The 23,174-nt window shown below is 48.5% G+C and overlaps 2 protein-coding genes across 2 annotated transcripts; both read right to left on the reverse strand.

Annotated features, from left to right (window-relative positions):
* Positions 1-986: 986 nt before the first annotated feature.
* On the reverse strand, positions 987-10,424 carry GPN2 (GPN-loop GTPase 2). The gene is made up of 5 exons (XM_043445243.1): positions 9,715-10,424; positions 8,985-9,141; positions 6,588-6,748; positions 2,889-3,019; positions 987-1,694 (listed from the first exon to the last, which is right to left on the reverse strand). Exons 1-5 carry the CDS (start codon positions 10,123-10,125, stop codon positions 1,622-1,624), a joined length of 933 nt encoding a protein of 310 aa, XP_043301178.1. The 5' UTR covers positions 10,126-10,424; the 3' UTR covers positions 987-1,621.
* A 118-nt stretch (positions 10,425-10,542) lies between these two features.
* On the reverse strand, positions 10,543-17,421 carry GPATCH3 (G-patch domain containing 3). The gene is made up of 7 exons (XM_043445242.1): positions 16,957-17,421; positions 15,202-15,620; positions 13,347-13,521; positions 12,951-13,010; positions 12,118-12,239; positions 11,879-12,006; positions 10,543-11,293 (listed from the first exon to the last, which is right to left on the reverse strand). The coding sequence occupies exons 1-7, from the start codon at positions 17,390-17,392 to the stop codon at positions 11,077-11,079; spliced, it is 1,557 nt and encodes a 518-aa protein (XP_043301177.1). The 5' UTR covers positions 17,393-17,421; the 3' UTR covers positions 10,543-11,076.
* Positions 17,422-23,174: the final 5,753 nt, after the last annotated feature.

Here is a 23,174-nt window from a genome sequence, read left to right on the forward strand (position 1 = left end):
TGGGCGTCATGATTCCCGGGCTCCAAGCCTCACAGGTGACTCACAGACAGCCCCAGGCTGTGCCTCCTGGCCTCAGTTTCCCTGGCTTACCCTGTTGATACTCCCCACCTACTGTGTACAGTGTTAATAGGGGTGAGGTGCTTTGAACTCAGATGAAAGAGGCGGGGGAAGTAGCACCCAGTTATTATCCTGTATGCCGCCAGGCGTGGGAGTCGAGGTCGACTGCTTTCACACCGTTCCAGTCCGAAGAGCCTCCTTATAGCCCCTTCCTCTCTGCCTTCTGCTCTGATGGCCAAAACTAAGAAAGCAAAGCTCAGTCACCCCCATCTCAAGGCCACTTCAGAACACTTTTCCTAAGTTGAATTCCCCACCTGTCAAAATCACCAGTCATCTACGTTCCCCCTGATTTACGACTCAGGAATACTCTACAGGTGTCTAAATTCTTTCTCCTGATTGGCTACAAACCCTGTGGGAGAAGGGGTCGTGACTTTTCACCACTAAGGATTCACCATATAAGAAGTCAGCAGAGCGAGTGTGAGAGAGCCAGGCTGACCAAGGTTCAAACTCCTCAGTTTTCTGTTTCCTCATGTAAAGTAGGGCTTAGCACTATTCCCCATCTCATCTGTATCCCTAGGCCTTCCTGTGAGAGTCATATGAGGACTGTCTGTGTGGAAGCTCTTTGTGATATGTGAAGCCCATCCCATGTGTTAACAGGCCTGAGTGTCTGCAAATAAGACTACTGGCACAACTGCCATCTGTCCCCTTCTGCCTCCAGGATACAACTGAAAGAAAATTAAAAAAAAAAAAAAAAGCCTGGGGCGCCACCTACTGGCTGAAAATACGAATTGCACCCAACCCGCTGCAACAGCAAAGAAGCTAGTACCAGTATTTCCAACCTGGAGTCATCGTAATTTTTGCCACAGCCTTCATGATACCATATTATATACTAATATTTTTCTTTCAACAACTCATTTTGTATAAATAACTTCATTTTAAAATCAACTTTACTCATTACTATAAATGGAAAACTAATTAACACTTGCCCCTCAAAAGAATAAAACTGTGAAATAAATACAATGAAAATAAAACACTGAGATCTGCCAGGAACTGGGACTTGTGAAAGCTCAGCCTTGAGTTCACTGTTAGTGCTGAAGACGAACAAAGGAGCACAACTGGAGACTGAGTCACCCCTCCAGCCATGATCCTGGCCTTGGGGGCAACACTGCCCTGGAATACCAAGAAACAGGCCTCTTCTGAGGAAAGGTGACCTTCCCACGTTCCCACTTCCCTTGGCCAGGGTGGCGGAAGGAAAGTTTGGAAGCCCCAAGAAGTAGAAAATAAGCTCTTGTATTGCAGCATATTCCATCAGAGCCTGAGCGGGTCAGTACTGAATGCCCAGTGGCAGCGCCCAGAGCTCACAAGGGTGCTCCGCTTGGCGACACGTCTGGCTTCAGGCCAGAAGTCCTCCACAGGCCTGAGTATCCCCTCGCCCGTCTCCCAGCTCTGGCCTGGAGAGCTGCTCTTGGATCTGCAGCCGCTGAGCTGTCCAGCGGGTCACCGGGAGCCGCCACTCTCCCCAGTGCTGGGTCGTGTGTCTTGTCCTCCGGAGCCCAGCCTGCTGCTACAGCTGCATGGCCTCCTGCTCCACTGACTGCTCTGAGGGCGCCAGGTACTTCTCCTGCAGGCCCAGGGTGCTGATGGGGGGCTTGTCAAGGCTGACAGCACAGGCAAGGATGGGGACCTGGTCTGGGCAGGATCTGATCTCTGTGATGCCCGCCTCCCAACTGTGTCTGGCAGGTTCCTCCCATCCTGTTCCCTTCCTCATAATTATAGCTTCAGGCCACGGGGACCAACTGGCCTGAGAAGTCCCTTGAAGCATCCAGACCCACATGCTCCTCTTCGTGCCTCTCCCCCACACTGCTGAGCAGCAGAGGACTGGAGTGCGCCAACCTTCCGGCTCTGTGCTGTGGCACACGCTCTGGAGCCGTGCCCCTCAAACATGGCACAGCCCTCAGCTCCCATCCCTGCTACCCACCTGAAGAACCTGCCCTCTCCTCTTCCTTTTCTTGCTTCAGTGAGCACCACCACCCCTGAAAAGTCAAAGTGTTAACTGCTTAGTCGTGTCGGACTGTGACCCCCTGGACTACAGCCCATCAGGCTCCTGTGTCCATGGAATTCTCCAGGCAAGGATACTGGAGTGGGTAGCCATGCCCCTCCTCCAGGAGTCACAGGTTTTCCTCATCCAGGGATCAAACCTGCATTGCAGGCACATCCTTTACCATCCAAGCCACCAGGGAAGCCCTACAACCACCCCTACCACCTGGGAGTCTAACTTCTGCTCCACCTCCTTCTATCCTATAACCATCTGGGCACTAGCTCTGGTTGTCTATCTCCTTAGTATTTTTCCCAGGCCACACCCTTTTTTCTATTCTCTCTATTCTTTCTAACAGTTCATCCGTTCTGACCTGGAGGCTAAAAACGCTCCTGCTCCCAATCACATCCCTTAAATGCACTTTCTGTACTTAGAGGTGCTTTTCAAAAATGGACATCTGATTGCATCACGCTCAGCTCATGGGTAGGATGCTGGTTCCCACCGGCCACCCAAAGACCGAAGTCCACACTCCACCACTGCCCACTTCCCTTGACCACTGCATCTCCCCTTCTCCTTCACGTTCAAGACACCAGGCAAACTGAAGTTCCTGTGTCTCTCCCTAGTGACCAGTGCCCTTTCATGGCTGGGCCTCTGTATTTGTTGCTCCTTCTGATCAATGTCCTCCCTTATGCTCAGGTACAGACAACACTGAAGCCTTCTAAGGCACCAGCCACCAGTGAGCCCACTGGTCAACAGGAAACTAGCCTCCATGGTGGAGGCTAGTGAGGAAGGATACGAGGAGAAATGGAAGTCAGCTCCCATGGCGGCAGACATCATGGCCTCCAGGCTCCGCTGCTCCTGGACCCCAAAGCAGTAGCCGTTGGCTTTATCCACAGCCTGCAGCACCCGCTGGATACTATCCTTATCCTGAGCGGGGAGGAGAGAAACAGAGGTATGTGGAACTGAGGTTGTACCAAACCAACTGCATTCTCCAAATATGCCCCCTCCATCTTGCCTTGTGAAGCCTCTAGTCCATGCAGCTTCCTTGGCCTGGAATATATCTACAGTCTCCCCAGAGGCCCCATCTTTCCTGACTACCAACTCACCCAAATTAGAACAGATAAGCTCCTCCATGCACACTCACCATCCCCTGGGTTTATCCCCACTGTAGCTATGAGCCTACCAGCTTACTGTTAACAAGTTAGTAACTCCCCCACTGGACTGTGCACCCCTTGAGGTCAGGAACTTGTGTGCCCAGGCATCCCCAGTGCCTGGCATAGCACTTAGCTAACAGCAGGCACCCAGTAAATATGCATGTAACTTATTTGTTCCTCCATATAAAAGTGGTAAGGATGGTCCCTACATCACATGACGGGAAAGAGATCAAAACAGTGCATGTAACAGCCCTTAGCACACACACAGAAAATGTCTAATACAGAAAGCCTTCAACAAGTTGTAAATTGTATGATTAATATTATAGGGTTCACCTCCTCATTGTAGAGGAGAAAAGTGTGGCATTAAACAGAAGAGACAAGTTCTTTTAAGTCAGCAGAAAGGAATCTAACACGCACCTTCGTCTCCCAGGTTCCCTTTGCAGGGTACAAGGTGAGAGGCACAAGGGTTGGGTACTACTTCGCGAAGTCAACAGACAGTTGCATCTGGAAAGAGCCTGAAAGACTTGTCCCGGGCCTTGGGCAGGTCCCCGGCTGGGGACTTTCTGAACTCATCCATTTTCACACAGAGGAGGTAACATATGTGGAGAGAACCCAGCAAAACAGAACAGATAGGGCCAAAGTCTGGTCCATCCTCTTTACTGGATTCCTGCCTCCCACTGGTCTCGAAGCCAATGAGACTGAATGATAGCTGGACCCAGGACAAGGACCACTGTTTGAGGCCTCAAAGCCTCCTATATCCTTGGTCTGGAAGTGCAGTTCCAGGCACTTCAGAGCCAAAAGCCAAGGGAGGAGTCCTTCTAGTGCCTAGTATAAGCACACCTCGGAGATACTGTGGGTTGGGTTCTAGAGTATTCCAATAAAGCAAATCCCACGATCAAGTGAGTCACATGAATATTTCGGTTTCCCAGTGCATATTAAAGTTGTGTTTATGCTATACTGTAGTCTACTAAGTGTACAATAGCATTATGTCTAAAAAAATATATATATACCTTAATCAAAAAGTACTTTATTGCTAAAAAATGCTATCATCTGAGCCTTCAGTGAGTCATAATGTTTTTGCCGGTTGAGGGTCTTGCCTCCATTTTGAAGGCTGCTGCCTGATCAGGGTGGTGGTGACTGAAGGCTAGGATGGCTGTGGCAATTTCTTAAAATAAGACAACAGTGAAGTGTGAAGCATCAATTGACTCTTCTTTTTATGAACCATTTCCCTGTAGCATGCAATGCTGTTTGACAGCATTTAATAGCATGACAGTAGAACTTCTTCCAAAATTGGAGTCAGTCCTCTGAAACCCTGTTGCTACTATATCAACTGAGTTCATGTGATATTCTAAATCCTTTGTTGCCATTTCATCCTTCACAGTATCTTTACCAGTAGTTTCCATCTCAAGAAACCACTTGCTCTGCTCATCCCTGAGAAGGAACTCATCCATTCAAGTTTTTTCATGAGATCGCAGCAATTCAGTCACAGCTTCAAGCTCTTCTAATTCTAGTTCTCTTGCCATTTCTACCAATCTGCAATTACGTCCTCCACAGAAGTTTTGAACCCCTCAAAGTCACCCAAAGGGCTGGAATCAATGTCTTCCAAACTCCTGTTAATGTTGATATTTTGACCTGTTCCCATGAATCACAGACGTTCTTAATGACATCTAGAATGGGGATCCTTTCCAGAAGATTTTCAATTTACTTTGCCCAGAACCACGAACCAAATCACCATCTGTGGCAGCTACACCCTTCAGAAATATATTTCTTAAATACTAAGACTTGAAAGTCAAAACGATTCCTTGATCCACGGGCTGCAGAATGGATGCTATGTTGGCAGGCATGAAAACATCTCCATCACAGCCCTTGGGTGAATAGGTGTCTTGTTAATGAGCAGTAATATTATGAAAAGAGTCTTTTTTTCTGAGTAGTAGGTCTCAATAGTGGGCTTAAAATATTTAGTGAAACATGTACACAGATGCGCTGTCATCCAGGCTTTGTTGTTCCATTTACAGAGCACAGACAAAGTAGATTTAACAGAATTCTTAAGGGCCCTAGGATTTTCAGAATGGTAAGTGAGCTCTGGCTTCAACTTAAAGTCACGAGATGCATTAGTCCCTAACAAGAGTCAGCCTGTCCTTTGAAGCCAGGCACTGACTCCTCTCCAGCTACAAAGTCCTAGATAACATCTTCCAGTAGAAGGCAGTTCTGTCTACACTGAGAATCTGCTTAGTGATGCCACCTTCATTAATTATCTCAGCGAGGTCTTCTGGGTAATTTGCTGCAGCTTCTCCTTAGCACTTGCTGCTTTGCTTACACTTTCATGTTACTGGGGTGGCTTCCTTCCTTAAACCTCAGGAACCAACCTCTGCAAGTTTCAAACTTTTCTTCTGTAGCTTCCTCACCTCTCAGCCTTCAAAGAACTGGAAGAAGTTTGGTAGGGCCTTGCTCTGGACTGGGCTTTGGCTTAAGGAAATGCTGTGGCTGGTTTGATCTATTCAGACCTCTAAAACTTTCTCCATATCAGCTTTCTGATATGCTGAAAGATTTCTGTTGTGCTTTCTTACCACTCCTGTGTTCAGTGAAGCAGCACTTCTGATTTCCTTCATGAATTTTTCCTTTGCATTTACAACGTGGCAAACCATTTGGCACCAGAGGCCTAGCTTTCGGCCTTTCTTAGCTTTTCGACATGCTTTCCTCACTAATTTTAAGTGTTTCTAGCTTTTAAAGTGAGAGGTGGGAAGCTCTTCCTTTCACTTGAACACAGAGGCCAGTGTAGGGTTATTAACTGGCCTAATTTCCACATTGCTGTGTTTTAGGGAATAAGGCCGCCCAAAGAGAGGAAACGAGATGGGGGAATGGCCAGTCAGCGAAGCTGTCAAAATACACATGCCATCTGTGGATTAAGTTCACTGTCTTATATGGGTGTAGTTGATGGTGCCCCAAACAATTGTAGAGAGTAACATCAAAGATCACTGATTACAGATCATCATAACAAATATAATAATAATGAAAAAGCTTAAAACATTGTGAGAATCATCAAAGTGTGACATGGAGACATAAAGTGAGCAAATGCTGTTGGAACATACACTTGTTGAATAAAGGGTTGCCACAAACCTGCAATTTGTTAAAAAAAAAAAAAAAAAAAAGCAGTAGCTGTGAAGTACAGTAAAGTGAATTGCAAAAAAATGAGATGTCCTTAGGGTCTGCCGGTCTGCAGTTAGCACTCTGAGCTTTCACTGTCCAAGGCCCAGGTTCAGTCCCTGGCTGGGGATTCCACAAGTTGCGCAGCACGTCCGAAAAAGAGAGAGAGAGAAAAAAAAAAAGAAGTATGCTTGTACCTGGATATTGAGAGGGATGAAGGAGACTAGGCTGTAGTCTTCAATGAGCTGCACCAGTTTCTCATTGAGCTGCCGGTAGTGGCGGAAGAAAGGATCCGAAGCAAGATGGTCCAGCAGATAGGAGAGGTCCAGGACCTCTGTGTAGTAGTCCAGGTTGAAGGCTAAGAAGAGAAACTGGTTAGCACAGGGAACTCTATTCAATATCCTGTGATAAAGATAAACCACAATGGAAAAGAATACGAAAAAGAATATATATATATATGTGTGTAACTGAATCACTTTGTTAACACAACATTGTAAGTCCATTATACTTCAATTAAAAAAGAAGAGAAGAGAAACTGGTATTAGGAGCAGCTGGAATCAGGCAAAAGACCTGAGAACAGGGAACGTATTTTTTTCTTTCTTCCTTTACCTTCATTTACTCACTCATTCATTCAACAAATATTTGTTGAGGCAGTGAAATGAACTTACTAAGAAGAAAACAACTGATTTCACTTGTTGGCTCTGCCATTTACTAGCTCCCTGGGCAGTTACCCACCTCATGAGGCTACTGTGAGGATTAAGTGCTATAAACCTCAGTGTCTCGTTCAGAGAAGTGCCTGATCAATGGTAATAAGACTGAATATGTACCAGTAATACAGCTTGGCCCCTGCCTCACGAGGCTCACAGCCAGGCAGTGCCCCCAGGACCCGGCACAGACACTCTAACTCATCTACCTAGCAGGCTGGCCTCTTGGGAAAATGACTTTTCCTTTCTGGGCCAGTTCCTTCCTAGCGTAAAATGAGAAGATCAGAATAGATGACTCAGAGGTCCCTGAACTCAGTTCTATGAATACAAACTTCCTCTTAAGAGAAGGAAAGTAGGCCTTCCCACATTATCCATTTCTGCCTGGAAGACTCAGGCAGTTGGGAACTTTGCAGGTCTGTCCCAAAGTCAGTTGAGGGAATCTGGCTATCAGGACCAACTGACTCACGCCCTGAGCTCTGCTTTCTGTATTCTTACCAGCCCTGATTAGAAACTGCCACCCCTGTGCCTGCAAAGAAGAAAATGTGGGCATTCCAACAAACTTCTTGGATTGTCTGACAGCTGTGTTTCTCACTGAGAATGGAGAAACTGCAGCCAGGTACGCTGGCACTTGGATTTCCTCTCAGCTAACTTGCTAGCTGAGTGACTGACCTTGGGCTATTCATGTAGCTTCTCTGGGTCTCAACTGCCTGATCTGGTGTGTACCTCAGTCTCCTGTGAGGATGACTGGCAAGAGTCAAAGCTAGAAATGCAGAGGACAAACATGTAGCCATCGGGAGTGGAGGCTGTGAAGCGGGGAGAGAGGTTTGGAAGGACACAAATCTGCACACAGATAAACTGGGGGTTTATCTTGTCAAGAGATGGCCCAGGACTCTGGGCGGAGGTGGTTCCTCCGAGGTGCTGACATCCTTCTGTGTCCCAGCTGGCAGCCAGTCACCCTCCCTGGACAAGGCCCTGACACTTCACTCTCCCCCCAACCTCCTTTCAGCTGTTCTTCTCTACGTTCTTTTGTGGCTGAAGATGGTATTTAAAGAACTGATGCTCCAGTCAGCAGAGCGCTAGTTTTGCAGGAGAAAAACGCTGGCAGCTAGAACCCTAGGCAACACGCCTGCCTCGTGCCAGCCTGCTTCTCCCTCTGTTGTTCCCACCTTTATCCATTCACTGGTTCAGTCAGAAACGTGAGGGCCATTCTTAATTCCTCTATGTCCAATCCACCAGCAAATCCTATTTCCTGAATTAAGTTTTATATCTGTCTCCTCTTTGTTCCCACCAACCACCGCCTGGGTTGCTGCAAAACCCTCCTACAGGATCTGTTTTCATTCTCGCCTCTTTCAATTCACAAGGCAGCCAGAAGGGCCTTTTCAGTTCACGGTGCTCTCCTGCTTCATATTCATCAGTGGCTTTCCTCTTTAGCCCTTGCCCACCCCTCTGACCTCGCTTCCTCCTATCACTCTCTGAGCTACACTGGGCTCCGCCACTCCCCACCCCCTTTCCCTTGAACACAAAAATCTCTTTCCCTAAGGGCCTTTACCATTACTGGATCCCCTGTCTAGGACACGTCTGCTTTGGCTGGCTCTTTTTACTACTCAGCTCAAATAGTACAGTTTACACCCTCCTTCTCATTCACTCACTATCCATCATTTTCTTCTAATTCCTTTATAATACATATCACCATCTGTAGCTCTCTTGTCCCCAAAACCCAGAATAGTATCTGGCATGGAGGGGCACAAAATAAATGGGCAGGGGTCAGATCTGCCTGTGGCTACTATCACCAGGCCATACATGATCCCTGGGAGCGGCTTCCTTCAGCAGAGATCTCTGCATCACTCCAGCCCAGCTGCTGCCCTGGGCTGCCAGAACGGGATCTCTTACCCAGCTTCCCATAGTGTTCGATGAGGTCCATCTTGGAGAGGAGGTTGACGTGGGGCAGCTCCACATGCAGCATGGTGGCCAGGGAAGTACACAGCACCGAAATGAACTTGGCAGGGTCTGTGCAATAGTGAGAATCCACCAGGTGAACAGCAGTCAGCTGGGAAGGGAGGAAGGGAAAGGCGTGAGAGTGGCCTGGGGAAGCAGGGAACATTAGGGCCTCTGTCCCTCCCATCAGATTGGGGACTTCTGAGGGCAAAGGGCAAGTCTTCCCATTAGTCTCCTCCTCCTTCTGTTTCATTCTAACAGCCACAGCTACCCCTTATCCCAGGAGAGGTGGAACATTTTTTCCTACAAGACGCCTTGCACTGAGCCTCCCAGTGGGCACTGCATCTGACTCCACTGTTTCACTTCCTTTGGCCCACCAAGTCACAACAACAATCATCATGCCACTTTCCACTTAACTCCTTCTATACTCCCAATAATCCCAAATAGGGTAGTGACACATCCATTCTACAGATAAGAAAACTTGAGGTTCAGAGAGATTAAACTGACTTGACCAGGACCACACAGTGTGGAGTCAGTGGCAAAGCCAGAATTCGAACTCACACCTGTTTTACTTCAAAGCGTCTGGGCCCCTACCTCACTGAGGGACATGGGGGCGTGGCATCTGTTCTCCTCCCTGTCTCAGTTCTTCCATCTGCAAAATAGGCCCGCCAGACCCCAGACGCACCCTGAGGTCCCACTGCGTCATCTGGGAGAAGATGCTGCGCAAGGCTCCGTGGTGCGTGCAGAGCTCCACTTGGCCAGGGCAGTCGAAGAGGAAGTAGTGGCCGCGCAGGGGGTCGAGCTTGGCACGCAGCCAGTCCAGGTTGGCCTCCAGGTACTCCATGCAGTAGAGCAGGCCGCCGTTGGGGCCCAGCTGCAGCGAGTCCATCACGTCGCCCAGCCCCACCAGCTCGCCCACGTCCACGGCGCACTCGTAAGGCAGCCCCTCGTTGGCTGGGTCCAGGTTCACCACCGCCACGCGCCGGCCCAGCGCGCGCAGGAACTCGCTCATGCCCAGACAGTATGTGGTCTTCCCCGAGCCCGGCGGACCGATCACCGCCTGCCCAAACGCCGTGGTCGGAGCGGCTCCCGCCATGGGCGGCCGGCACACGGCTCCGTGCGGAGCAGCTGAGCGCGGCAGGGGCGGGAGACGGGAGCCACACCGGAGATGAGTTCTGAGGGCGACGACGGGATTCCCCCAAAGTGCGCTTCGCCCCGCGCTGGAGGCGATGGCCGGGGCTCGCCTGAGGAAGAGGAGGGAACCCGCGCGCTGTGGAGGGTCAGATGGCCAGGTACCGACGGGACCTGCACCCGACTTCCGGATGACGTCGGGAAAACCCGGCCTGGAGAGGAAGTCCCGCCCTCACGATGACGACACAACTTGGCGCCGAGAGCTGTGGAGATGAACCCCGAGTGGTGACGCCGGGGTGTGGGGCCGACTTGGGGCCCTGCAGGGACCTTTCCGGGGGTTTTCCCACCTTACTCCTGGCCCAAATCCGAAGAGAAAGAGAAATTCGGTAGTTAACTTTTTTATTTTCTCGTTAGGTCGCATACCCGGGACATCTGCGGCGGGTTGTCCGCTGCTCCGGGCCCAGCCACTGAAGGGTAGACACTGGAGAGCCCGCCCCAAGACCGTCTCTTAGGAGCACGAGCCCTCTCCTCTTCCGTGTCCTTAACCCCCCTCTTTCTGGGCTTCATGGTAACCTTCTCCCAGGAAGGTTTTGCTGATAACCTCAGTCAGTCCAGCTTTTCAAGGGGCTGGGGGAGGCAACAGAAGCAAGCCGAAAAAATAGGGACTAGGGTTAGGAGACCAAGGAGGAAAAGTCATTAAGCCCTTTCATTAAAGGGGAGGATACAACGGGGGCTTTTTGTAAAAATGTCCCTGAGGTAGACAACCAGAAGGCAAGTTCTGAACAAAGCATCCTGAACAACCGTGCAGACTGCTGCTCCCAGAGTTCTTTCTGCCTTCGGTGGAAGATAAGGCTGGGCACAGGGCTGCCACTGTGCAGTTATGAGTGATCTGATGAAGGGGGAGTCCTTGAACCTGTCACTGAAGCTCTGAGAGGCTGTTCAAAGCACGGCTGGAACTCCTCACAAAAGCCAGGTCTGTGCGAAACTTCATGCTGGTGGGTGGCTGGCGGCGGAGCAGCAACTCTCCTTGGTCCTGGGGTAGGGGCTCATCGTAGACGGTGGAGATGAGCCCCAAGCCAGTTCCACGGGGCCTCTTCGGTTGCCCAAATGGCTGGAGCTTCTCTCCATGGTACCTGAAACAAAAACAGGACTCTCAGTGAGAGGGGTGCTCTCTTGCCCCAGTAAAGGGGTTGGGAAAGAACAGGGTAATAGCTACTACGTATCTTCAGTTCAGTTCAGTCGCTCAGTCGTGTCTGACTCTTTGCGACCCCATGGACTTCAGCATGCCAGGCCTCCCTGTACATCACCAACATATCTGGTTTGTCCCAAAGACAGAGCATTGAAATCTCCTGCCCCCTCATCTTATCTGTTGATGGTGCCAGCAACCAGGGGCCTCGCATACTGCTTTCATTTTAAATAGTACACAAAATTCAGAACAACTGTTACCACTTTATGACTTACAGTCACTCCCTAACAGCAATCAAGTCCAAATTCCTCAGACTTGAGGGAATGACTCCCCCAGGAGATTAATCATCCTGTCAAGCTTGAGGACTCTGTCTTGAAAAGACTAGTGCAAGATCTACTTTTTCCTTCTAATTCTACTTTAAAGTTCAATCCCCAGGGGCACTCTATCACCCAACCCAGAACCAGAGGGAAGGGGGAACCAGGGTACAGCTGGCTCACTTGGGCTCCCAGGGAAGTCCCTCAGCCATACTCACCCCAATCCACGCTTGCATCTGGGGTGCTGGCCGTCATTATCCAGGGCCTCGGGCACGCCTGAACACTGGCTGCCCAGGCCCTGGCCCTCAGCCCAGCCCTGCCGTTCCAGCACCTTCCGCCCAATGCCCTGCAGAGGAAAGAGAGAAGACTCAAGACATGGGGCTCCTGTGGGGGCAGGGGAGGGAATGGGGGTAAAGAAGGAAAAGAAAGGGGTCAGTGGGCTGGGCACAATGCTTACCTTGGTATGGCGCTCGAAGGTGCCCACCTGGTGTCTGATCGCAGAGCCAGCCTCCTGGCCGTCACGGAGCCTCCGTTCTAGACGCATTTGGACAGAGTCTCGGGCGTCTTTGTCTCCACCATCTGAGGAAGCAGAGCCCAGTTTGTGGAAAGGTCTCTCTCAGCAGAAGTAGGGAAAATCAGGTTTCTAGGCCCTCGTCACAAGATTTACATATTCATCTTTATCGTGTGTCATTACTGTATTTCTCTTATTAGACTGGGAGCTCGCCAAGAGTAAGAACCGTGGCTGTCCCATCTTACAGATGAGGAAAAACTGGTGCAGGAAAGTCACAGAGCCAAAAATGAGAGATGGAATTAGGACCCAGGTCTTCACCTCCCACTGTGTAAATCGCCCTAGGTCATGTTTTGTGTTTTTTTTTTGGCCACATTGCACAGCATGTGGGATCTTAGTTCTTCAACCAGGTATCGAACACTAAGCCCTCTGCACTGGAAACTTGGGAGTCTTAACCACTTGACCACCTGGGAGGTCTCAACCTTACGTGATTCTTGACTCTAGAATCTAAATTTTTAACCAGAGCCTGAACTCCTGACCCTCCCACTCTACTAGGGCCTGCCCATCAGAACCAGACCTCCCTGAGGGCTGTGCCCACACATCCTTCCTCCACACAGAAAGGAAAAAGATGCTGCCCACAACCAGCACTTAATGCACTCAACTAGTGACCTTTTAAGAGACTGGTGCCCTGTCTCAGACTCTGCTAAGCAGGTCTGGTAAAGTGTCACTGCACGGCCAGGGCACCATTCCATCTCCGAGTACTGCAAGCCCGGGCCCAGTACCTGCGTCGTAGTACACGCTCATGTCCACATCCCAGTCATCAGCTGTCTGTTCATCAAAGTCTGCAGAGAGAAAAGCATCAAGCAGAGTGAACCAAGGACTCTTAGTTCTATCAAGAGTTAACTCTAGACTTAGATACACATTCTAGAACTTGGGGAGTATATTCAAGTCTCTCCTCTGGGGGGGAGGTCACTCAGAATTCGGAGGAAGGCATTTTCTCTCCACTCCCCTGATCCCCCACCCCTAGAAAGGATGGCTGGTGTCTCAAATACAACAACATAAGCCTCTTTCCTAGCCCTCTAGTCAGGTTGACCACCAGGGAACCCACTGTGTGGAGCACAGTGCCCTGAGCAAAAACAGCAGGGACCACCCCTGCCCTTGCCTGGTGCAAGCATTACCTCCTTCCTCCTCCTGCCAGAACTGGGCATCAGTGTAAAACACCAGGCCGGAGCCACCCTTTTCCCACTTGAGCTCGATCTCCTCCTCAAAGAGCCGCTCAGAGGTCCGCTCCTGCCCCGTCACGTCCTCATGCAGTGCCTCGTGCCGCTCCCACTCCTCACCCCGGTCATCGTCCTGGGAGAAGGTGGAGAGAGGAGACCTGCTTGTCCAGCTTCCTGACCTGAGGCCCACAAGGCAGGCAGCTCGCTGCACAGGAGGTCCTAGAGATGGGACCTCAGCTCCATTCCTCCCAATTTCTTGGAGAAGGAGCACGTTTTTGTCCCCTGAGGCCTGACCTGACATCTCTCCATGCCCTGAGTGTTTCTCAACATACTTTGCCACTTCCCCTACTAGTCTTTTTTTTTTTTAAGCTGCACCACACAGCAGGTGGGGATCTTAGTTCCCTGACCAGGGACTGAACCTGTGTCCCCTGCATTGGAAGCACTTCCCGGGCGTCCAATCTTAACCAGTGGACCTCCGGGAAGTCCCAAGCCTGACTCACTCTTATCATTGCACTTTTGGTCACGTCATTCTCCTGGCCCCTCTGCCCTGCTCTCCCATCACCACCTCTTCTACACTTGGTTAAATCCTCTTCATTCCTCAAGTGCTATAGCTCACCTGAAGTCCCCACACTGAGGCCCACAGCACTCTCATTGGTCTGCGAACTTCTCAGTGCTAATCAATAGACACTGTTTATGCCTTTCTACATTATGTCACAAAGAAAGAAGGGACAAGAGCTAATACCTACTGTCTACTGTGTCAGGCCCTTCACATACCTTAGCTCCTTTAATCACCCCAACAACCCTGTGAATAAGTACCATTATTTCCATTCTAAAGATGAGGAAATTTCGATTTGGTGAAGCAAAGTGATTTGCCCAGGATGGTACAGCAAGAGAGGGGTAGCGCCAGCCTGCAAACCCATTCCATACGATGTACCCTTTGCAGATGCTGGTTCTTCCTCTTCAGGGAGACTGAAGGCTCTTTGAGGGAAGGAAATGAGCCTTAGAGTGTCTCTGGAATCCTGTGCTAGCCCCTGTGTTTACAGCTGCTTGGCTGGACTTGTGGAATGATAGAATGACTCCTGGCTTAAAATCCTGGGCGTCCCCTGCCCCATTTAAACTCCAGGAGGTCTCAGGAATCACTGCTGCAGAGCAGGTGCTGGAGAAAAGGCAGAACCACCACACTAAGGATGTGGTCCAGATGTGTTAGTAACTCTGAGCGGGGAGCTTTGAAGACACAGATCAATTGCTTTTTACACAGGGTATGCATTTAAAAAAAACTTTCCCAATAAATAACATAAAATTTCCTGATTTTATGGGTGAACAACCAAGTTTGGAGAAAGAGGAAGAAGATATGTCTATTTCACTGATGAGGTTAGACTGGAAGTTAGCATTCAATCCACAGACTCAAGGTCAGAAAACAGAGGTGACTTCTCAACCACATAATGAGAGCACACAGACGTCAGAAAAGGAGCGAAGGGGACTGGGTTCACATCCTAGCTCCGCCTCTACTTCCTTAGATGATCGTATCTCTCAGTCAGTAGATTTCATCAATGAAAGAGACCCTCCTTACATTTCTTCTGAAGCAATAAGAAGATGCCTTTGAGAATCTTTGGATAAAAGCTCTGGCCCTTTTCCCAAAGAAACATATACATGCACAAGCAAATGCAGTTTTATATTCAGTGTCAGGGAGTTCAAAGTCTTTAGAAGCCTCCTGAGGACCCCAGGTCTTGGAACACACAATTGAAGAGTGGCACTAACAATGTCTTGGCCTCTCTAAGCTGCCAGCAAGGACAAAATGGCTCTCCATACTCACATCATCTGAGTGTGACTCTTCTTCCTCTTCCTCTTCTTCCTCTGGCTCTTCACAGGAGTTGGATGGTATGTCTGCCAAGCAGCTTCCCTGGGGTATTTCCTCACCCTCGGCTGTGTACACAAACTCTTCCTGCTCCACAGTCTCTGAGTCCTCATAAGTGAAGGGCACATTGCCATAGCGCCGAGAGGAACCTGTCTTGGGGAACTGGAGCTGAAGCTGGGTGATGATCCGAGGGGGTAGGCGGCAGGCCCTAATCAATTCCAAAAAGACCCGCAGGGGAGTGCCCACATTCCCATTGGGCATCAGCACCGGTGGATTCAGCTCTGGCAGCTGCCTCAGGTCGGCCAGTGTGAAGGCTTCACTCTTAGCCTTGCGACTCTGCAGTTCCTTCCGGGTCCTGAAGGGAAAGGAGCCCAAACCTTGGAAAGCAGGGAGAAGAATGACACTTGAAACCTGAAAGTCTCCAGTGACACGTGAGAAATTGGTGTCAGAAATTGGTCAAGGTTTAAATCCTTTTGCTAATGCTGTTTCTCCCTTTCAAACTTTTCCAGAGTCCCTTCCTCTGTTCCCTGACCAGAACCACCTAGTAATTTTATGCCATTTCTCATGACCTCGGTAAGCTCACAGGTTTCGTTCAGATCTGATTCCTGATGACCTTTTGATTCTCAACTGCCACTAACCCTCACCCCCTGCACACCCTCATATCATGTGTTCCAATCATATCAAACAATTTAACATGCCCTGAAAGTTTCATGGACTTCCACATCTCTGTATCTTTGTAAATACCTTTTACTTTGAATACCATTCTTTCCCACAAACTCCTGTTTATATTTCAAGATCCAGATGAAAAGCCACATTTCCTACTCCTTCTAGGAAATTGGTTTCTCCTCTGTCATCTCACAGTAGTGGGAGATAAAGAGCACAGGCTCTGGAGCAAAATGCCTGGTTAATACTGTGACTGTCGTCTTGTACCATAACTTCTGTATCCTTCAGTTTCCTCACTTACAAAATGGGTAACAATAGCTCCTACCATATAGGATTGTTGTCAGGAGTCAATAAGAAAATGAAAGGCTTAGAACAGTGCCTAATAAGGAAGTGTTCAGTAAATGTTAACAATTAGAATGGCATCTCTGTAACAGTTACCTTTTTTATAAATCTGTGTTCCTTTTTGGATTCTAAGCACAGACTGTGTCCAACTGTTCTCTGCATACCAGCAAGTCATACTCAAGTCTATCAATACAGGCTAGATTTGTTGAATGAATAAATCAGAGGGCCCTGCACTGTGTTTCCTGTTTCCATATCAAAGTGATTTCCCATGGAAATGGGAGCAGTCCAAATAAAAAACCTTGTCTCTTCATCTGCATCTTGCCAGAGGAGCCTGGCGTGCTGCAATCCATAGGATTGCAAAAAGTTGGGAGACTGAGCAACAACTGCATCTTGCCAAGAGAGGACTGGGTGGGGGACAACAAAGAAGGGGCAACAAAAACAATACTTGACTTCCTTTTCAGCCCTCTATGTCAGTGCAAAATCGAAAGGATCTAGGAATAGACTTAATAAATTGGAAAGATCATCTGAATAGGCCTCTGTTTCCCCCCTCTCCCCGAGTTTTTCTACCGTGCAAGCTAAGCCTGAAACTTTGTCCAGAAATTATCTAAACTCTTGAAGAGCCCTAACGAGGGACCTAACTTATCACTCCTCAGGAAAGGTGCCTCTGTTCCAGTGCCTGTAGGCCAAGTCTAGTCTTCCCACGGGTACCTGATGCCTCAGTAGGTAACCGAAGTCTGCGGATGAAACAACGACCAGGTAACCAAGTCCCCTGAGAATCCAGCCACCGGCGGCCCGAGTACATGCGGAGAAACCTCTGGGCTTGAGCGGCCCCCCGTACAGAGACAACACAGCAGCAGCTGCGGGTCCGGGTGGGGCTAGAGTCCTGAGTGGAGAGAGCACCGGCATCGCTGAGTGACGTCTGGGCAAGACCCTCGCGGATAGGAGTTGGGGTAGAGCCGGGAGCAGCCTGGGGAGGGGCCCGCTCAGGCCGATGCCGGTAATGGAAACAGAGGAAGCCACAGTCGCGCTGTTCCCGGAACTGGCTGAAGTAGCTCCGAAGCTGGGCTGACCGCAACTCCGAGGGGATACCGCTCACGACTAAATAAACTGCCGCCTCCTCTTCTGCCTCGCCGGACGCGGCCATCTTGGCTGTCACATGATCGGCTGGAATCAACTCTCGCGAGAACATCGCGAGCTGGCGCTGAGGTGTAGCGACACTGCGTATCCGGTGATGAGTCAGCCGGGTTTGTGGCTATGGAATCTAGAGCTGGGAAGGTTCGACGAAGTCGTTCTGTCTTTTTCCCAGAGACAGGCAAGTGGTGATGGAAAAAGTCACCTGAGAAGTGGTGTTACAGCGTTCTTTTACAAGGCTCTAGTGAGGATCAAATCAGAAGCCTGAGGGAGGGACAGTGTTTAAGATTTCCCAAACCTAATTGGAATTATCAGTTTAGAGCTTTTTCAGTCCTTAATCCATTCATTCTTCCGAAACATATTGGTGAACTCCCACAAATCATTTAGAAAAAGAGAATCCGGGGCTTCCCTGGCTCAGTTCCCTGTTGTTTTCATGATAACGGGGAGCCGCGAGTATGAGAAGGCTTTCCGTACTTATTTTCATTATTCATCTTTGTACGCCTTTCACATAGTAGATGCTTAGGGAAAGCTGGTTGGTTGTTGGAGGCCTTGCTGCCTTTGGGAGGGGTCAAGAAATGATCCCTCCCAGGGATCCTGCCTTGAGGGAGACCTGGGTTCGATCCCTGGGTTGGGAAGATCCCTAGGAGAAGGGAATGGCTACCCATTCCCGTATTGGGCTTCCCTGGTGGCTCAGATGGTAAAGAATCTACCTGCAATGCAGGAGACCCGGGTTCGATCCCTGGGTTGGGAAGATCACCTGGAGGAGGGCATGGCAACCCACTCCAGGACTCTCGCCTAGAGAATCCATCCTGTGGTCAGAGAAGCCTGGCGGGCTGCAGTCCATAGGGTCGTACAGAGTCAGACATGACTGAAGCAACTAAAGGCAATCCAATTGAAAAGTGGGCTGAAGACCTTTCACAGAAGAGAAACACATTCAATTAATAATGAAAGATACTCAATCTCATTTCATCAAGGAAATGTGAGACCCACTTCATAGCCAGGAGATTGGCAAACATTTTAAAATCCTCAAATCAGTGCTCGCTCCCGCAGCACATATACTAAAATCCTCAAATCCTCTCTTAAATCCTGAAGATGTAGAGCAACTGGAGCTCCCTTATACTGTTAGAAGTGTAAACTGGTACTGCTGCTTTGGAAAACAATTTGGCATTACCCTGTAAAAGTGGAACTCCACATATCTTTGACCCAGAAATTCCACTTCTAGTTATATGTTTTGTTTTTTTAATTGTTTACTTATTTGGTTGCCCTGGGTCGTCACTGCCTTGTGCAGTCCTTCTCTGGTTGTGGTGTGCGGGCCTCTCATCACAGTGGCTTCTCTTGTGGAGCACAGGCTCTAGGTCCACGGGCTTCAGTGGTTGAGTTGCCTGGGCGCAGCTGCTCTGAAGCATGTGGAGTCTTCCCAGGCCAGGAGTTAAACCTGTGTCCCCTGCTTTGGCAGGCAGATTCGGATTCCCTGTACCACCAGGGAAGTCCTCTAGTTATACGTTTTAAAGAAATTCTTGCATCTGTGTATCAGGAGATGTACTGACAATGTTGAGCCTTGCTCAAACCCTGTGATCCTGGAAAACAGTGAAAGTTAAGAAACTCCCTCCACCCTTTTGTGTTCTGGAATCAACTTACTGCAAAGAGACAACGTTCCTTTTATGACTTAGATAAAACTCATGAGTGCCTTCTTGTTTACTTATGGCAAGGCTGGATACAGACTCCAAATTTCAATTCTTTGCCTCATAAATGCTTAGATGAACTGCTTTTCCCCACAGATCAGTAAGAACAAAATGCTTGTTAACTAAAGTTTAGTTTAGCTTCTTTCCTTCCTCCAGGTCCATGAACTTTGCACTGTGTTCCTCTCCCCCAGCTTGAGCTGTGTGCAACTCCTCCTTAACAGCCCCCTTGCCCCCAAAGAATAGTCTGGGTTCAGAGTAAAACATTCTCTGAACTACTGTCCCATTATGTCATTCCCGGTCATCCCACTTCGTCACACTAAGTTCTTTCTAGCCTTATTTACTCCTTCCTATTTACTCCTTCCTATGAAAGAAAAACTCTTTGCCTGACCCTTGAGGCACGTGCGGATCTTATGGTTAGAGCTTCTCTTTGCGATAGCTTCCCTGTGTCTATTACAGTAGTTCTTTTCCTTCCTTGCAATAACTGTTACAAATAAAATCTCTCCTTCCTTAGTCCAGATTTCTTTTTATTTGACAGTATATATGAATTCATAGCTGCAGTGTTTGTAAGAGCAAAAACTGGCATTTAGTACTAATAATTTCAGGTGTATGATATTGAATGAAAATAAACAAGTCAGAAAGCACAGAATATTCCACTTATATAAAGTTCAAAAAGTACGAATCAAAAACATTTTTTAAGGATACACATGTAAGTATGCTTTAAGATCATGAAGAAAAGGGAAAAGAGGACTTCCCTGGTGGTACAGGTGATATGAATCTGCCTGCCAAAGCAGGGGACACAGGTTTAATACCAGGCCTGGTAGGTTAGAATTCTGGGCTTTCACTGCCAGGTCCTGAGTTCCATCTGAGATGCTGCAAGCCAGATGGTATGGCCAAAAATTCAGTCCTTAGCTAGCTGTGTGGATTTGGGCAAGTTACTTAATTTCTCTGAACCTAAATTTCCTCATCTACTAGATAGGAAAATTACTGCCTCCCCTTGGAGGATTGTGGTGAGAATTTAATGTCATCATGCATATACAAGTACTTAGTAAATGCCTAGCATACAGTGGTGGTGGTGATTTAGTCGCTAAATTGTGTCCTACTCTGGCAACAGCATGGACTGTGGCCCACTAGGCTCCTCTATCCATGGGGGTTCCCAGTCAAGAATACTGGATACAGTAAGCCCTCCTTAAAAGTTACCTGTGATTTTCATGATAATAGGAGCTGCGGATATGAGAGGGCTTTCTGTTCTTATTTTCAGTATTCATCTTTATATGCCTTTCACATAGTAGATGCTTAGGGAAAGCTGGTTGGTTGTTGGAGGACTTGCTGCCTTTGGAAGGGATCTAGAAATGATCCCTCCCAGGGATCCTGCAATTTGGGAGACCTGGGTTTGATCCCTGGGTTGGAAAGATCCCCTGGAGGAGGGTATGGCAACCCACTCCAGTATTCTTGGGATTCCCTGGTAGCTCAGCTGGTAAAGAATCTGCCTGTAATGCAGGATACCCCGGTTTGATTCCTGGGTTGGGAAAATCCACTAGAGAAGGGATAGGCTACCCACCCCAGTATTCTTGGGCTTCCCTGGTGGCTCAGCTGGTAAAGAATCCACCTGCGATGTGGGAGACCTGTGTTCGATCCCTGGGTTGGGAAGATCCCCTGGATAAGGGAACGGGCTACCCACTCCAGTATTCTGACCTGGAAAATTCCTTGGACTGTATAGTCCATGGGGTCGCAAAGAGTCGGACACGACTGAACAACTTTCACTTTCACTTTCTTAGAAAACTAGCATGATCGACTCAAGTTGAGCATTCATTCTGTGACTCCGTAATTCCGATTCTTATCATATAGCACCAGTTCTGCAAACATCTGTGTACCAAAACACGTGCGCAAGAATAATGCTAGCAATATTATTTGATGGACCAAATGTTCCTCAGTAGTATAATGGATAAATAAATTGTAGTGTAATGGAATACTTTACAACAATGAAAATGAATAGGTTACTGCTACATAGAGCATAGAATGGCTCTCAGATACAATATCAAGTAAAAGAAGACAAACACAAAGGAATACATGCTGTACAATTCCATCTATATAAAATTTGGGTTCCCCTGGTGGCCCAGTGGTTAGGCATCCACCCTGCAGTGCAGGGAGCACTGGTTTGACCCCTGGTCCAGGAAGATCCCACGTGCCTTGGGGCCACTAAGCCCATGCGCCCCGACCACCGAGCCCGAGTGCCACAGCTACTGAAGCCTGCACACCCTAGAGGCTGCGCTTTGCAGCAAGAGAAGCTACCACAATAACAAGCCTGAGCACCACAGCTAGGGAGTAGCCCCCACTTGCCGCAACTAGAGAAAGCCCATGCACAGCCACGAAGACCCAGTGCAGCCAAAAATAGAAATAAGTAAATTGAAAAACATTTTTTTAAAGTTTAAGGCAAGCGATATCATTTATCATGTTGGAAATCAGGGTTTAGTGACACCCTTTGGGCAGGAGGGAGAGATAGTGATGGGAAGGGTTTCTGGGGCATTGCCAATGTTCTGTTTCCTGCTCTGGGTGGTGATTACAAGGTTTATTCATTTCATGATCATTCATCAAGTTATACAGGTCTGATTTGCATACTTTGTATTACACAGAAAATGTTTAGTTAAAACTATCTTTTTTAAAAATCCAAAAACTGAAAAGTAAGTGTTATACAGCAAAGAGTGTGTGCCAAAATAAAGATGGTATGTTCTGGAAAAGTTGTTAGATGACCCAAGAAGTTATGCACTTAAGATTACACACAATTGTTATTTGTGGGATGAAATTCCCAAGACCTCGAATGATGCTCAATGTGTAGTAGATTCTCAGTAAATCATCATTGATGGAATGAATATTCCTGGCACTAACATGGGGATGTGCTGTTGACTGTGGCTGAGGACTCTTTCCAGGGAAAATGGGCCACTTCCCTGGGGGAACAAGCAGGCTTGATTTCTCATCAAAAACTTAAACCCAAAAGTAACCAAGACAGTACTTTCACTCTCATTCTGCCTTACAGTGACGTGAGGAGAGGAAAGAGTCTAGGTGCTGTTATTTATTCTCCACTTGATCATCTCTGACTTTTAAAGACTCATGATAGCATAGTGTTTAAGGGCATAGGACCTATGGATTTCCCTGGTGTGTAGTGGATAAGAAGCTGCATGCCAATGCAGGGAACATGGGTTCGATCCCTGGTCCAGGAAGATCCCTCATGCCTCAGAGCAGCTAAGCCCGTGCATCACAACTACTGAAGCCTGCACACTGTAGGGCCCACGAGCCACAGATAATGAGCCCCCATGCTGCAACCACTGACGCCCAAGCGCCTAGAGCCCATGCTCTACAACAAGAGAAGCCACTGCAATGAGAAACCCACGCATCGCAGCTAGAGGGTAGCCCCCACACTCCACAACTAGAGAAAGCCCACTCGCAGGAATAAAGACCCAGCACAACCAAAAATAATCAATTTTAAAAAAGAGCACAGGACCTAAATCAAAACCATCTGAGTTCAAATCCTGACCCTACTGCTATTAACTGTGTAACCTTGAGTAAGTTACCTAACTTCTCGGTGCTTCGGTTTCTCCATCTGTGTAATGGAGATAATGATAGTACTTCCAGCATTGAGTTGTAAGAATTAAATAACATAATCGATGTAACGTGTGTAGAGCATCGCTCTCCATAGCTGTTTAATAGCTCCCCAGAATGACTTGCCAGGAATGGGGGGTTCCCTTTGTCAACTCTGATTCCCTGACACCTTAACCTTGTTGCTTCCACCAGTTTCACTGGGATGGCTTTTCTCTGCTGCCTTGTTCTGTGACATGCTCACTTTTCATCTCTCCGGGACCCTCTGTTGCTCTTGGGTCTCCTGGGATCCAGTTGCCCCAGGACCACTGGCAGTGAGTGGAACACTCTTGGCTCTGACACCTCTATGCCTTTGCACCTATTGTTCCGTCTGTCTGGAATGCTCACCCCCTTGACTTGCCTGGCAAGCTCCATTCAATCTCTTAAGGTCATAGTGGTCACCACCTGGCTGAAGAGTTTTTCCCAAATCCAGACAGATTGGTGCAGTGAATCCACCTTCCAGAGCAGAAGACGCAAGAGACT

The sequence above is a fragment of the Cervus canadensis genome, chromosome 24 (assembly GCF_019320065.1).
Source record: "Cervus canadensis isolate Bull #8, Minnesota chromosome 24, ASM1932006v1, whole genome shotgun sequence".
Taxonomy (NCBI): domain Eukaryota; kingdom Metazoa; phylum Chordata; class Mammalia; order Artiodactyla; family Cervidae; genus Cervus; species Cervus canadensis.